At 39.8% G+C, this 12,226-nt stretch overlaps 1 protein-coding gene across 1 annotated transcript; it reads right to left on the reverse strand.

Moving 5' to 3' along the window:
- Window positions 1–102: 102 nt before the first annotated feature.
- On the reverse strand, window positions 103–10,683 carry LOC137528361 (uncharacterized). The gene is made up of 9 exons (XM_068249652.1): window positions 10,586–10,683; window positions 10,357–10,470; window positions 5,648–7,324; window positions 3,870–3,969; window positions 2,941–3,089; window positions 2,707–2,819; window positions 2,202–2,291; window positions 1,965–2,087; window positions 103–1,064 (listed from the first exon to the last, which is right to left on the reverse strand). Exons 1-9 carry the CDS (start codon window positions 10,632–10,634, stop codon window positions 861–863), a joined length of 2,619 nt encoding a protein of 872 aa, XP_068105753.1. The 5' UTR covers window positions 10,635–10,683; the 3' UTR covers window positions 103–860.
- Window positions 10,684–12,226: the final 1,543 nt, after the last annotated feature.

Here is a 12,226-nt window from a genome sequence, read left to right on the forward strand (position 1 = left end):
GAAAAATCTGTTTACTGAATTATCAATGAGAAACTGTAAGACAAAAATGTATAAAAAAATAATTTAATATTTTATTTATAAAAATAGCAAACACATGTACTAATAAGTATAAATAGGTACACAAAAACATATTATTTATTTAACTAAACAAATTATAAAACAATTTATTTAAGGGGCCCATACTCCTAATGATTTTTCCGCCGATATACAGCAGATTCGATCACTGTGATCGAATCTGCTTGTGAAATTGTTGCGCAAACGCTGCCAGAACGATCAATTTCCGTCCGAAATCAATCGTTCCCGCCGATTCCCGTCGTTCCGTCCGTGCAGAAGATTTTGCTCGATCGCCGGCGGGTCGAGAGTGCGTCGATAGCGTTGTTAGAATGCCTGACGACCGACGCAATACAGCGGCAATACATTACCTGCTCCGGCCGGCGCGAGTCCCCCTGGTCACCGCTGTCTCTTCTCTGCTGGGCTCCAGGGCTGCAGCTTCACTGATCTTCCTGTCCCGGCAGGAAGTTTACACAGTAGACTGCCCTCTGTTTAAACTTCCCCGGACAGAAAGAATTGAAGCCTGCCGGTCCGGAACCCAGCGGAGAAGAAGACAGCAGAGACCGGGGGACTTGCGCTGGCCTGATCAGGTAATGTATTCAGGGGGGGGGGGAGGGCTTCAGTGGCAGCACCACCCCAGATTGTGATTGGTTTCATGCTGAAATCGATTCACAATCTGTTTGCAGTAAAGGCAGCCATACGATCCCTCTCTGATCAGATTCAATCAGAGAGGGATCTATCTGTTGGTCGAACTGATGGCAAATCGACCAGTGTATGGCCACCTTTAAAATATGATTTTCTGGACATGATCAGTCTTCATTCATCTTGAACCCATTATTAACATATGCATTTGCTCCATTATCTTGGGTGATGGGGTTCTGCTGCTGGTTCTGCAGCTCACGCTCACAGGAGTTATCTAGCTGTTCTGTGATGTCTTCAGTGGAACCAATGTAGGCAGCATTGACATGACCGTGCCTGTGTTTCTCCTGAACATGGCTTAATATTTGTAAAACCTAAAACCAGAACAGAAATGAATGCATTACAAATTTTATAGTAGCTACCTAAAGGAATATCTCATTATCAAACATTAGCAAACATTTTACAGTAAAACCCCCATTATCCAGCACCGATGGGGATCGTCTAATGCCTGAAAAATGGGCTTTCTGGTTGCTTGAGACTCAATGTTATAAATCGGCCTAGCTAAAAAATCAGTACCCCACTATACTCTATATACATATCATAAACTCTGTATTAATGATGAAATACAGTAATTAAAAACAAATTAAGACACAAAGAAAGACTTAACTTAATGTAACAGAGGCTTATTAATGTAAAAAGTAGTGTAAAAGTAGTAGAAAAAAACAAAAATATTTGTCCACTTTTCCACTAATATTGATACAAAACAAACATAAAAGTGACACTGGAAATATGAGCTTCTAGGTGGCAGGCAGAGATCCATAAAGTTCAGTTCAGTTATTTATTGTTCTAATGTGTTCTAAGTGCATGCATATAATAATGGCTCCTGTTAAAAAAGCACCAGATATAAACGATATTCAACTTATCATTTAGTAAAATGGGCACCAGAATATGCTGTAAAATATTGTTTATAATACTGATATTCTGCTATATTCCCCAGTGTAACCTCTATTTTTACAGCTAGTAAAAAGGGTACCAGCAAAAGTGAGTATTCCCCAAAGGGTTTTTTTCAGTTACAGATTCTAAGTATTTTATTTATTTATTGTATTTATAAAGCGCCAACATATTACGCAGCGCTATTTCTATAACAACTACATTTACAACTATTGTATGTCTCATTTTGCATTTCTGTGAACAACATCATTGTATATTTTAAAAAACTATGTGTGATTTTGTGTGTGTTTCATAGCAAGAAAGAATTATTTGGTCTTATTTACCTGAGATTTGGGAACAATGCCTACTCTAAAGAATGCAATGTTTCCAGTTTCAATTTTCGTACAGTCAACAACAGTGGAAGCAGTATTTTCTGGGGACGCCCCATCACACAGCACTCCATCAACCTGAAATTAAAAATGTCTTTAGAAAGCACTTACATACAGAGTTTGCTGCAATTACAAATTAATTTCGTATCTACTAATTAAAAGTATGTTGTTGAATAAGCACTAAAAGTTTACCTTGTCTCCTAATTTGGCATAGACTTGATTGTGATGGGTTGTATCTGCTTCTCCAGACGGATTAGCTGAAGTGACTGCTATTGGGCCCACCTACAGAAAATAAGAAATGTTTCTCTTATACAATTTATTTGAATCTCTGTGCTTTTATGGTAAAATAAACAGCCAAGGTAGTGGGATGGAAGTTAGTTGTAAGTAGACTCTAAAGTGTAAAAACTAGATAGGAGGCAGCCAAAATGGTAAACATAAATAAATAAGCGGTGTAAGACAAGTACTGACTTTCTAAAAATCATCATGAGATAATGTAAAATACAAACTTATTTGGCACAACAGAAAATGTAAAAATTATTTTATAACTAAGGCATTGTATATATACAGTATACTCCTTATTTCAGTGGCTGCATGTTTGATGTATCCTTTAGTCAATATTAATATTAATTCCAGAAATTAATTAAAAAGGGTCATATTGAAAAGCTGTTATTATTTGAATAAGCAACATTTTTTTTACCATATCAATTAAATGTGTAGTCACTGTGCAGTCTGGAATCCGTATGGCAATACTTTGAGGAGTGCCTATGTATTGTGAAGATTCCTTAGCACCCAGGACATCCAGCCATGGCCCTGTGTTGGAATCATAATTAATACATTACATTTTGTCCTACGTAGTCACATTAAGCCATAGAAAAGAAGTAAAATGCGTAAATGAACTATACATGTTGCAAGGAGAAATGATTAGCATTACCTCTTGGGATCACCAGACTGATGGATGATGGCCAGGCAGCTTCCATGAAGTCCCATAATAGCGGACTGAATAAATGCTTTGCAGGCTCTAACTGCTGTAAGTCGGAAATCCACAAGGACATGGGTCGGTCTTGAGCTTGGCGTTTTGTCCTATAGAGAAAAGTGAAGTGATTATCAAACAATCACATCAATTATTTATGTGCCCAAATTTTTACTACTTATAAACCTTATGTAAAAGTTATGAGTTTTTAGCACAGCAGCGAAGTGCTAAACAAGACCTATGATACATTTTATGAGAGATATACTGTAAAGCTAGGTTCATAGTCAGCCATTGCGGTGTGTCATAAAGGTCACATAGTATCGCAGAAAGTCACGCTGATATGCAAAAGCAATAAGACTTTCAAAGTGCGGCTGTTGTGGTGTGGTCTGCATGCAAGGCATTTACTGCACAATGCAGAACAATGTAGCATACTTTTCCTTGACTGTATGCCATTGGGAGGATCGGGGGGTCTGTATCCCAGGAAGGGGCCTCATGCTGATGCTGCACCCTGGCTCAAACTGACAATGTTTCAATCAGAAACACAGTCACTGTGTTCTTCTGGACAGGAAGGCAGTATGCTTCTGTTCTTTTACTGCTTACAATGATGGACATTCGAAGCTCTCGAGGTCCACATAGAAAGGTAAGAGGAGCCGCATTTGGCCCAAAAGCCTTGTGTTTGACACCTGAGCTGTAGATGTATACTGTAATGAGCTGTTATCCAAGATGTTCCTTGCTGTTTCATGTATAACGCCATGAGATATATGTACCTCCCAGGAAAGCCAGAGAATGTCTTTCATTGAATGCCACGAGTACATGCAATGACCACTGGACTGCTCGTTGATATCCTCCAGGAACACATAATAACCTCCCATTGTAATAACGATACATACTTGTAGGCTCTCTCCACTGCTTCCGGCTGATTGCAGGCTGCCACCAGGACATAGACGGTGTCAGTTGGAATGCCACAAATCCCTCCATTCTTCATCATTTCTAAAAAGGATGAAACAGAAAAAAATACATCTTTCATAATTTCTAAAAAAAAAGGCTGAATCTTAACACCAGAGACTAAGCACACCTCTATTAGATAAAAGATCTGTCAGCCAGGTTATCACTTTATCAGTTTGTACTGTGCTCATATGTGCTTCCATCTATGGGGACACAGACCAACTATGTGACCTGACCACTACTTTTGATGATTAGATACATAGCAGATATCACTTTTCATGTTAATGTCACACAGGGCTGTTGCAAGGGGTCGGGATGAAATACCATTTGTTTATGGCTGAAGTTGAGTTCAGTCCAGTACTGAAACTACAGGTGCTTGTTGGTACAGAAATTTTACTACCAACGTCTTAGGATAATTTTTTTTTTACATTTTTTAAATCATGTCTTTAAGTGGTATATATTATTTAAATATTAAATACATGAATATTAATATCTAGAGGTCCCGGGAAGTGGCGGTAAGGGCAAGAAGGACACAGGAAGCCTCTACAGGATCCCGAGGTTCACCTCTTATTAGATAAGTATCTGATTTTTGACCCAAGGTTAGCCTTAAGGCCCATACACACGTCAGATTTCCGTGAACGACGGGTCGTTTGAACGTCCTGTCGTTCAGTCGTTCGCCCGCTAAATCGGCCGTGTGTACAGACTGTCGTTCGCTTGATAAGAGTGAGTTTGAGTGAGAGTGAGCCCGGCGGATCGCTCAAAGTCACTCTTATCAAGCGAATGACAGTCTGTACACACAAGACAAGACAAGACAAATAACATTTATATTGCGCTTTTCTCCTTGCGGACTCAAAGCGCCAGAGCAGAGCAGCAGCCACTAGGGCGCGCTCTATTGGCAGTAGCAGTGTAAGGGAGACTTGCCAAAGGTCTCCTACTGAATTAGTGCTGGCTTACTGAACAGGCAGAGCCGATATTCGAACCCTGATCTCCTGTGTCAGAGGCAGAGCCTTTAACCATTACACCATCAGCCCATACACACGCCCGATTTAGCGGGCGAACGACTGAACGACGGGACGTTCAAACGACCCGTCGTTCACGGAAATCCGACGTGTGTATGGGCCTTTAGGTTCACATTAAAGAACTGCCCATATCAATCCCTAATGGCCATTGAAGATAAAAAATAAATAAGTCTGTATGTAGCTTTAATTGAGGTCACAAAGGCTGGCAACAGATGGACAGATTCCTTACTTGGCATTGCATGTGGTGTGATATATGCCCTTCCTTGCCAGTGCCTTGCCAAGACATGCCACCACCATATTACCTTCAGTTTGACCAACAGGTAGCCATGGTGTATGGCCAGTGAGATTGCAGAACTCTTTTTAGCGTAGGAAAAAGACCATGAGCCAACATTCGCACAAATATTTGCCAATTTGTAACATCTCTGTGTTCAACAATGAGCACTTTCAGCAGTCAGAAATGCTTGCTTCTGTCTCTAATGTGAAGACTTTCAAGATTCAACTGTTGAAAGCTAAGATAGGGCCATGTATGTGTACAAAGAGAGATCTGTCTTAATGGCTTAATAACTACAGAGGAAAAATGGAGAAAACCTCTATAATTATCTATTGGCACATTTCCATCTTTTTAGTTAGGCGCCACACAACAAATCTTTAAAAAAAAAAAAAAAAGATTTAAGAAAGTTTTTCATTATATTTTTGTAACTTACCTGCTATTTTTCTCACAGAGCTGGTCTTAGATGCAATCAGATGAGGGCACTTAGATTTGTCATTAGAAAAGCCACTAATTTTGATTAAGGGGCTGCCAAGTGGTATTTGGGGAGCCTCAATGGTGCTGTTAAATAGTGCTGCAAAGAAGCAGTAGAAACCAACAAGCCCAAAGATAATGCTAACAGCAATGTCATAGCCCACTGGGAGAGCATTGACTGAATCAAGCAGAAAGCTGATAAGGATTAGCTGGAAAGTGAGAGAGTACACAAACCAGGCTTTTGTCAGGAAAAGTGTGCTGAAAATAATAAAAGTATTAAAGAGCATGAAACATATGATGCCTACTGCAGTGTTAAAGCCTCTGCTAGTACCATAGATGCCGCTGTATCTGAAAATGCCCCAAATAACCCACATTACTCCATATAGGATGAAGGCACTACTCTCAAGAGTCTTACCACAGGAAAAAGCAACTGAACCACAAATAAGATTATAAATCCCTCCAGCAGCAACAACCCACGGCAATACAACTGTCACCAAGGGATTATCAGGGTGGCCTGGCATTGTCATGGCAAAAACAGCTAAAACACTGCATGCGTAAGCCAAGGCCTCAGCATCTCCATACTTGGAAAAGCCAAGGAAGGGCTCATATACATCTTTCCCTTGGTGAAGTTTAAAATGTTTGTTGCTTAGAAACAGCTTCCTGATGATGCCCTCTCCAGTGGGGATCTTTGTGGATGACTTGGAATTGTACAGGCTAACCAGCAACATAACTGCTGACACAATATAGATTGCAATATTGACTCCTTGGGATCCTCCTTGAAAAAACCCATGAGGACTACAAGCCAACGCAATGCAGTAGGAAACATAAAAAAGTAGATAGGCTGACTGAGCAAGATTTCGAATACTAGTAAACAGTGAAAGGATGAAAAGTAGTATAGCAAACACTACAAAAAATGGAAGAGGATAACTGAACTCGTTGACATTTAAGACCTGATACAGTAATGAGTATCCTTCAGCATATCTCAGGATAGAAAAGAGTGCCAGATGTGTGGCATCTAGCATGTGGTAAGAACGATATAGCATTATACATATGCCTGTCTGATAAACAGCTGCTGTCCACAGCCATGCCACCTGACCAACAAACAGACTGCTTGTAATTCCTAGAAGCCTACAGCCAAAGACACTAGAGGCTACCATATTAAGGATCAAATATACTGCCTTACATGGAGCACTACATGAACCCTGAGAGGCATCTTGTTCTTTATTAGTGCTGCAGTCTGTGCCAGGCAACATAACCTGCCCTTTACTGAGACTATACAGAATCCTTCCACTAGAAAAGTATAAGCCAGCTAAAGTAATTATGAGATAATTGCATGCAACTGCCGAGGAGCCTACTTTGTTGTTATAGAATAGAACAATTTCATGAATATTTGAGAGAGAGAATGCAATAGCCATTAAAGCTAAAACAGCTTCCTTTTCAAGCAACCCAATTATACCAATAATAAGCAGCCCCAGGAAAAATGCTATGAGACCAGGGACCATAGCATTCTTCATATCAAAAATAGAAATGACATCATTTCCTTTGAGTAGCAGGTTGACTCCAGTACCACACCACATGGCTGACACCGTCCAAAAGAATGAGACCCATAACGAAGCATCGCCTTGAATCTTCCGCACCCCTAAAAAATAAATGATAACAGAAACTGAAAAACATTTCTCATGCACCATATGAATAATAGTGAAAACATTTCCAGTGTTCTCCCCAGAATTTTTTTCCAGCTGGGTGGCATGAAAAAGCAGCCGGGTGGGGCGAGATGAAAATGCAGGGCAACTCTGCTTACAGCATAGGAGGAGGTAAAGGTGGTGAGCCGATGACAGCCGGGTGGTCACCAAATCTAGCTGGGTGGAGCACCCGGCTAAAAGATCCTGGGGAGAACACTGCATTTCAGTGCTGAACAAAATGGTAAAACTGTCATGTGATGCAATCTAAGATGACAGTGAACAATAAGTAAAAGTGCCCAACTGATTTTATTTATACAAATTGAGTTGCAGGCCACTGCGCATGTGCGGTTCCGGGCCATGTGCCTCCACCTTCTCGCTCTCGCAGTTACTGTCTTAATGAACTGCGCATGCGCAGAACACTTCAGGCTGTGGGAGCACATTCAAGCGGTGCGCACATCCTGGACTGCACATGCTCAGTAGTCAAGATTCAAACACTCTATTGTCATTGTGTAACACAACTAAATTACTTTTCATGACATCCCCACAGTACATATAAGGAACATAGTAATGGCATAGTGTCATAACGGTTCGGATCAGGAGTGGGTCAACGTAGAGGATGGACTACAGGGGGTTGGAAGAAGCCCCAGGTAACTATACATCATTTTCTCCCAATAATCTCAGCCATAACTACTTCCTGTAGTAATTTTCACTACTTTCACTGTAAATGTCCCCTTCTACACTGTGGTAATATGTGCATTCTTGTGCGTGTAGATCATGTCCTTGTGTCCTTTTTACAGACCTAGGGATAAAAAAACTCATCTGCCAAGCTTTTATGTTGCCCTTGGATATATTTATATATACTGTACATGCAGTATTATTGGCATGGTATGTATTGTACCATGTTAGCCATAAGTAAAAGCAAGACGTTTTGAATAAGGATGTTGACATTTACTGGCTAACTTAAAAGAATAAGAGTAAGCTTTTGGCTGTGCAGCCTTCTTCAGACTTCATTCTTTTTTTGCTTACAAGATGTTGGAACAGACAGCTATATACATGCAACATCAAAAGGGGATACATACTTTTTTTGCAAGCATAAATACGTCATTAAGATGCCATAAGTGAAACAGAACATATAAATGGGGTCATGAGAGGATGTTAGCTGATCTATTAGTCATAATTCAGCTACTGATCATGTGATTAAGTCCTTAAAGTGGACCTGAACTTTTGCACAAGACAGAAGGAAAACATACAGAAATACACCTTGTATGTATTTAGCAAGTTTTACCTGTCTAATTCCCCCTCACCTGTGCCTAATCACCACTGTAATTTGATCTTTCAGCTGTGTCAGCTCAGGTATCTCCCCTGCCATGGCATACAGAGCAGCTAATTAGCAAACACAGGATGTTAACCCTATGTCTGCTTCCATTAAAGCAGGAAGTGGACACACAGCAGATTTATTTCTTGAAAGGTTATTATGCTGTAGTGTATCTTTTAGAGCAGAAAGGAAGTTCTGAGTTCAGGTTCGCTTTAATAATTCCCAAAGCTGTTATAAGTGATGTGATAGGTGACAATTTAACTTTTGGTTCATTTTGTCTGCTTTTACAAAGCTAACGTTAGCTGCTCCGACATTACTTTACTTGGACAGGGCAGACAACAAATGAAACAATATTTTTAGTGAACTTTTTGTGAAAATACTACATTATCTTAAAGTTTTGTGAAAGTGAGTGAGCGGGAATGTAAAATGATTATTTTCTGTAGTTAGGCTAGTTTCACAGCAAGACGTTGCATTTTAGGGGACGTTAAGATCGCATAACGTGCCCCTAATGCAACGCGTGGTGGTGTTGAAGTTGGACGTCAGATAGAGCCGCATTATGCAGCTCTCAAAGCAGCCGCTCCAGGATAGTGATGGGAAGACCGGATCTTTTTAAGGATTCGGATCATTCAAATCAGATCATTGAAAAGATCCGGATCTTTGAACCGAATCATTTGAATCATTTTACTAGGGAAGCAGACTGGGGGTGAAATGACTAGCAGGACAAGACTTTCCCTGCACTGTACATTCTGTATGTTCCTGTTTCTACCAGACAGACATCCACTGTGAACCGAATCTTTCACTGTGATGATCCAGATGTTTCGATTCACAAAAAGATCCGGATCAAATGAATCCGGTTCATGATCTGGACAACACTACGAGTCCCACCAGGAGTCACCACAGTGCAGTGAATATTAATTAGCCATGTGGCTAGTCACTGAGCATGTGGAAGCAGTCTAACGCAGCTCTATAGGGGTATAACGTACAGCATGCTGCACTTTCATTTAACTTGCAGCGTTATACCCTAACGCAACCTGTGCACTGTGAACAGCACATTGATTTTACAGTGCTGTGAGTTAGGCTGCGTTACTGGCTGCTCTAACGTGGGACTTTAATGTCCCACTGTGAAACCAGCCTTAACCTGTTATACTATATGAAAGTGGTAAAATTGGCCAGTCATTGGCCAATCAAAATTAGATGTGTGTGCAAGGCTTTACTGATGTACAGATCAGCTGTGCATTCAGAGATTTGCCCCCCACCCACCAGTGTAATACTTACCCACAATCTTAGCAACCAGTCTTTTACATAAACCCATAACATAGATGATTACAGTGACTTTTTAGTAGCAGACTCAGGAAAGCTTTCTACAGTTTCTATAAAATAGATCTTAGTTTGTAGAAATCACAAGCCCAAGTTGCAATGCTTATCCTCTAGTTGTTCATATATGTAAGCAGTGATATATCAATTGCATCATTCCAGCTATTCTGTTAACTGTTAATAATCATATTCATCCATTACAAAATTCACATCACTTAAGCGTAAAGACATAAAGTGCAAACAAGTTCCTGTATATAATGATTTGGGATCTGTTGCATTTATGCAGACATAATCACATTTTACAATGACTACAAGATCCCCGCTCACACAGAGTAAGAGGAATTGTAAATGTGTACATACCTGTATATGCCAAGACAGCAGCTAGGATCAGAAGCAGGATGCCTAGGGCAGAAGGAGGAATAATGGGTGCAGCTGCAGCTGTGCTGTAATGCTGTATAGCCAGAAGGAAACTTCCTACGATGTATTGGAGAGAAAGCGTAATTAATTATTTGCAACAATAACAAATATCCTCTGCATTGGTTAAAGAAGATATGCATTGCTAAGACTTAGATTTCTATCAAACAACTACCTGCAGTGACAGCCTGGACACCGACACTGAGATACAGAGACTCTTTCATAGCTGCTGGGCTCTACTCACTTTGCTCAGACTCTGAACATGATACAGGCTTTGACTTTATATTATGTGATGTCACCCTGCATTCACTCCCACAGCACTTCCTTCTCCAAGCATGAAACTTTCCCTCCAGCTTCCTGAAGCTACAAGGAAGACGAGCAGGTTAACCTGGTCTTGCAAGCTTATCAGACCTACAGCATCTAAATAAGCTGCGACACAACTGTGGTTACTTCACTGCAGCAGTACCAATTACTATGAATGTGCAGAATTTTATGTGTTGCCTCATATCTGTTTGCAGAACTATTTCCATTCCCTGTACAGTATATAGTCATGGTTGACTAAGGTTATTTTTAAAAATAACGTTTGGTCTGTTCAGTACACCGGTAATCTGAAAATAAATACAGACAGCAACCAAGCACCTTAATGATATACGTTTTAAAGAGGAACTGTAATAAAAATAACATAAAAATTAACAAATGCTTATGTTTTACAATATTCATTCATATATTATTTAGTCAGTGTTTACCGATTGTAAAATCTTTCCTCTCCCTGATTTACATTCTGAAATGTATCAGTGGTGGTGACACCTTTAGTTCTGCCAGGTACTCGGAATGTTAGTTTACTTAGTGTTCTATGAACAGAGGGAGGTATTGCTTGCTTGGCTGTTGGAAAAAGCTGTTTTTCCCCACAATGCAATGAGGTTCACAGACAGCAAACTGTCAGGACCATGGTCATGACATCACACTGTGGAAGGAGTTTCACCACAATATCAGCTATACAGACCTAGATGATCTATTTGAGAAAATGTAAAGAAGAAACTATAATGGCCGAGCTCTGAGAAATAATTATTTTTTTTTCCATTTTTTTCCTTATTATTCCCATTAAAATGCATTTAGAATAAAATAATTCTTAGCAAAATGTACCACCCAAAGAAAGCCTAATTGGTGGCGAAAAAAACAAGATAGAGATCATTTTGTTGTGATGAGTAGTAATTAAGTTATTGGTGAATGAAGGGAGGAGCGCTGAAAGGTGAAAAACTGCTCTGGTCCATAAGAGGAAAAACAAATATTATTATTACTGTTTTTTTCACTGATTAACTTTGATTAATATTTGATCTGCTATAGAAGGCTTTCTACAAATCATTAAAGGACGCCCGAGGTGAAAATAAACTAATGAAATAAACAATTGTATCTATCCTCTAGTGTTGAGCCGAAATGTTCGAAATTTCGTGTTTCCTTAATTACGGACGCACATTTTGCCGCTACGACATGAATTTGTAATTTCGTAATTGCCATACAAACCGTAATTCGGAATTCCGTAAGCGAAATTTCAGTTTCGTAATTTCGCGTTTCGTCGCAAATTCGTGCTTAAAGTGATCCTCCAAACTAAAAATCAACTCAGCAGCACTGAAAAGGCCTGGTGTTTCTTTAACAGTTTCACAGCATCAGAACTTTGTTTCTCTTATACAAGCCTCATTTTTAGCTGCACAGAGGAAAACTGCCTGGGCATTTTTCACCTGATGCTGTGCAAACCATGATGGGATTTCTGATGTTGTTGTTCTCGTTCTGCTGTTTTGGTGCAATTTTTTTTTTTTTT

This window comes from Hyperolius riggenbachi, chromosome 8, assembly GCF_040937935.1.
Source record: "Hyperolius riggenbachi isolate aHypRig1 chromosome 8, aHypRig1.pri, whole genome shotgun sequence".
NCBI classification, from domain to species: domain Eukaryota; kingdom Metazoa; phylum Chordata; class Amphibia; order Anura; family Hyperoliidae; genus Hyperolius; species Hyperolius riggenbachi.

Excerpts from the sequence above, each read along its gene's own strand:
- LOC137528361 (XM_068249652.1), bottom strand. The coding sequence starts at position 10,634 with ATGAAAGAGTCTCTGTATCTCAGTGTCGGTGTCCAGGCTGTCACTGCA. Across the intron at positions 3,090-3,869 it reads GCAGTGGAGAGAGCCTACAA|GACAAAACGCCAAGCTCAAG; the intron begins GTATGTATCGTT and ends TTTTCTCTATAG. Across the intron at positions 2,820-2,940 it reads CAGTCTGGTGATCCCAAGAG|GGCCATGGCTGGATGTCCTG; the intron begins GTAATGCTAATC and ends ATTCCAACACAG.